The following is a 4,401-nucleotide window of genomic DNA, read 5'->3' as shown; positions in this document are numbered from 1 at the left end:
TACTTATCCAGGTAGTCTCATTGAGCCACGAGAACTCATTTTCAAGATATATGTAAAGGTGTTTAAATCCTTCCCACACTCTTGCAATATTCTAAACAATGTTTCAAAACTCTAAATGCTCTAAAAGAGCACAGCATGTCATTTCAGCTCTCTGCCAACCGCCGACTCTTGGCCACGCCTACTTCTCCGCTGCAGAGCAGCGATCAGCTGATCAGCTGCAGGAGGAAGTTTCTCCTGAAGCTTGGGTTGCACACAGGGGCAAATAATTTAAAATATTTATTTTAAATAAAAATTCCATGCCGATCGTGCGGCTCATTCATCAATCAGCCAATTGTGTGTCTGTGTCATGTCCAATCTTACTTTGAAAAACCGCAATAGAGCGAGTCTGCAAAAAACGAATTGCAAAGTAGCGAGGGACTACTGTATAATTAAAATATAAGAAGTGCCCCAGCCTGCTTTGGAAGTGATATAGTTAGCTGCAGCAGCTGACAACCACAAGGTTTGATGTAAATAAGAACATAAACCAAAACTGATGTTGGTGTATTATCCATCCATCCATCCATCCATCCATCCATCCATCCATCCATCCATCATCTTTACACACTTTTTACGTTTCAGTTTGCAGGGGTCACTGGTGCCCATATCCAGTTATCACCGCGCAAGAGGTGGGGGACAAATCCGTCATAGGGTTGTTGGTGGTGTATTAGTTTATAAAGCAGTTTTTCCATTAATCATTTGAAAAAAAAATAGAGCTGGAAGAAAGCAACAATCCCCCTTTTGATCTAGGCTCTATTGGAACTAGTCATTAAATCATCAGTCTGTAAAATCTGTTCCTCCAAACTCAAGTCATTCAAAGAGCTTTCTACAACAGGTAAAATATTAAAAGTTCATAATCTTTCCACAGAACTCCAGTTCCCCAAAATCTGAACTATTGATTTACCCATGGCTACATGTACAGGTGGATAATGAAATTAAACATGTGTAAAAATCATTTGCAGACAGATGTGGTGACAGCAAGATTTGAATTATATAAGTTATTGCAATATTAAAAGACTTTCCTGAATTGCTCATTTCTTTACATATTTAACTTGACAAGACCTGCAGAGATGTCTGACTGATCGTAGTGATTGTTCTTTGACACTGTCCAGTGAGTCATTTAAACACCTCTATGGCGTCCAAAATCCAATGAACACATGATCATGTGCAAACAATGTTAACATTAAATCAGACACCAGAACATGACAGATGTGGACAAAAATGAAAATTTCCATTTAAGTACTCACTTAAATGAGATTCCCATATGAACTTGATATGCCATGATCCTGACACAGTACAGTATATTAGATATTTGCACCAACATTTTATAATTTAACATTTCCTTTAGTAACTCATAAACATCCCGTCTTAAAATGCTTTGCAAAGCATGAACATGTTAAGCTTCTAGTTTACAGCCTTGTTTTCTCACATGCATCTTTGTCTACATTCATGTGTAAACAGCCATTCCCACGAGGTCAGCCTGCATAGACAAAGCAGCAGAGGGGGGTGAGGAGGTGGGAGTGGGTGGTGGTGGAGGAGGAGCAGGCTGGGTTAACACGAGGCATGGGAGTTGAGCCAGGCAAAGCAACTGACTGACCTGGTTGTGAAGCAGGAGAGAAAGAACATGTACCTCTCTGCAGGTGGTGGATCCAAACCTCCCTAAACTTCCATTACCCCCACACCACCCCCATTTCCTCCACCACCTGCCTCCTACAGGCCTGCAGTGATGTTTGTACCTTCAGGGTGCTGTGAGAGTTGATGCTGCGCCTGCGGCCCTCCTCCAGCTGCATCTCAGAGTAAAGATCTTCCTCATCCTCCTCCATTATGTCAGATAGGTCGGAGCCACGGCTACTCTCTGTGTGGTAATCCTCACTGTGGCTGTAGTGGTGATGATAGTGCTACATCAAAAATAATAATTAATAAAATGAATAAAGGATGCAATTTTAATAGAGAAAGAAAACGAGTCTTTTACTTACGTCTTATTTTAAATGACCAAATACCAAAGAGACAAACGGTGTTTGTTTTTCAGGTAAAAAATACTAAAGTGGCACAAAATATGTACCTCCCCCCCAAAAAAAAAAAAAAAAAAATCAGAACATCAACTATATAATCACTGTTATACTAATACACAAATGCTTTATTAATGAAATGGTTCTATTCATTAGCTTAAAGCCATAATAGCTGTGAAAATATGCAATTTTCCCGTGTTTAGATTAGATTTTTTTATGCTTCTAACATAATTTCTAAATTATGAAATAATTATTGGTGACATTTATTTTTTAAATAATATTTGGGTATTGTGACCTGTTCTATTTGTGTTTACAATATTTAATGCAAAAGTTAAAAAAAGACAGAAAATAAAAGGCAGGATTTGACAGACCAAACAAAAGATAAAAAAGTGTTGAAGTGCTGAGAGCAGCTCCAACCTTCTGAGAAGTACCTGTCTGCCCAGCTCCGAGCCTCTCAGGAATTCATCTACCGAGGCTCCTCTTCTTCTTGCATGAGGAGAGTCATAGCCATCCTCTTCCTCATCAGAGTTGATTGGATGCAAGGCACTCCCTCGCTCACTGAAGAAATTCCTTTTCTCAACCTGTCAAAAGAAATGTTGATTCATCAGACTCGAACAGAGAGAGGAAGAAAACTACAAACTTTGAGCTGTCTGTCTCTCGCCTCCAAATAATGTTTGCCACGTTTGTCGTGATGTGTTTGCAATTAATTCTTAATGAAAAGTTTGAAATCTTTTCTTTGTGTGCAGAACAAAAAGAAGTGAAGCTATGATAATCTTGAGTCATTCCATGTCGGTACATTCTGATTTCTCGGGTCATTTCTGAGTTAGATGCTCACGCACCCGGTTACCATCTGCAAATGCTCTCTGGGCAGCTTCCCTGGCCATGGCCTTGGCGATGGTGTTGGGGATAGGGACTCCCTGAGGCTGCGGCAGGATCCTCTGAGGAGAGGGAGAACGCCTGGGTGGGAAGTGCGGTGGCTCCAGACTGGATCCATGCATGGTAGGCAGAGGGGAGGGGGAGCGCTCCCAGGGCTGGGCTGTCCGTAAGCCCACCTCATGATCTTTGGTTTCTGGCTCTCTGGCACTTAGTAATGGTTTTGACTTGGGCATGGAGTGGCGCTGAAAATGATGCTGAGGATGTGGAGAAGGAGGGTGGCGAATAGGCTGCGTGTGTGGTTGTGCGTGGGGTAGCGTGTGGGGCTGCGGCAGAGGCTGCATCTGTGGCTGAGGGTGATTTGCGGGGTATGTTGATGGGTAGGGGGGATGAGTCTGGGAAAAGGCCGGATGGGGCTGCGGCACTGGGTGGGGCAGAGGATGAGGAGATGCGGTGGCTCTGCGAGAGAGGTGCGGAGAGCCCAGGAGATTGTGCGGGATGATGGCCACAGGTGAGTCCTGGGACTCGCCTTGGGTTGATAACGTCCTTACAATGACCTCCCTCGCCTCCAGACCTTGGATCCTGTTTAAATCCACGGTCACATAGTCGGCTGTGGGGAACAAGACCTCCGCTATCTGCATTCACAAAGGAACCAAAACATGTTTTACCAAAAAGTCCCCCAGAATTACAAACATTCATTACCTCCTCTGTGCAGCTCTTTCCTGACACAAGCAAACAGATGTTTGTATCATTTGTTGTTCCATTAGTGGTTCAAATGAATTTTGGTTGTGAAGCCCCAGCACTGAGAGCCTGACCATAATAACACGTTTCCCTAAAGCATTTTTTGTGTCATTAAGTAAAAATCCCATTAAAGTAAAGTGCAAAGTTTTGTTTATTTTGTTTATTTTAAATGAATGAATAAATGAATAATTAAAAAAAAAAAGCAAGGTGCAATTTTGTCTTACAGGAAACTCAGTTTTTGAGGCTCCTCTTTTTCAGGCTTTACACTTCGCTCCACTCGTGGAATGTTTCAGAATACATTTTATTTAATTCATTTTATTTAGCTCATTTATTCACTCATTTAAATGAAACAAAATAAATTCATCAAAAAAGAAAAAAAACATTGAATGAAAAGGGTGCAGAAAGATGAAGAACATTCTTATATCTGCCCCTTATTTAAAATAAATAAATAAAAGTAAAATAACTTAAAATAAACAACAATTTAGGATTGAACATCTCCAAAGTGAAAACAAAAATATTAGGCATTTTTCACATGGCACCATACTTTCCTAACAATTTGAACTTGATCATCTTTTTAAACATATAAATTGTTTTAGAAATTTTTATGGTGATATTGAGGCAATTCCACAATCCTATTCCTAATCTTCAGCTAACATAACAATGTTTCAAATCGGCTCAAGGAAGTCTATTTGATATAAAATACTGGGGAGATGGTTCCTTGTCAGAAAAAAATAAAAATAAA

At 40.6% G+C, this 4,401-nt stretch overlaps 1 protein-coding gene across 1 annotated transcript in view; it reads right to left on the bottom strand.

Moving 5' to 3' along the window:
- Positions 1-1,706: 1,706 nt before the first annotated feature.
- rimbp2b (RIMS binding protein 2b) overlaps positions 1,707-4,401 on the bottom strand; it is a 200,827-nt gene continuing 198,132 nt past the window's right edge. The window contains exons 15-17 of the mRNA XM_037680698.1: positions 2,885-3,553; positions 2,477-2,626; positions 1,707-1,934 (exon numbers count right to left, since the gene is read on the bottom strand). Coding sequence (XP_037536626.1) covers positions 1,707-1,934; positions 2,477-2,626; positions 2,885-3,553 — 1,047 coding nt within the window. The remainder of the gene's footprint in view (positions 1,935-2,476; positions 2,627-2,884; positions 3,554-4,401) is intronic.

The sequence above is a fragment of the Nematolebias whitei genome, chromosome 8 (assembly GCF_014905685.2).
Source record: "Nematolebias whitei isolate Nwh7 chromosome 8, NemWhi1, whole genome shotgun sequence".
Classification (NCBI taxonomy): Eukaryota; Metazoa; Chordata; class Actinopteri; order Cyprinodontiformes; family Rivulidae; genus Nematolebias; species Nematolebias whitei.
The sequence above is the reverse complement of the archived record's forward strand: the minus strand, read 5'-3'. Positions and strand labels throughout refer to the sequence as shown.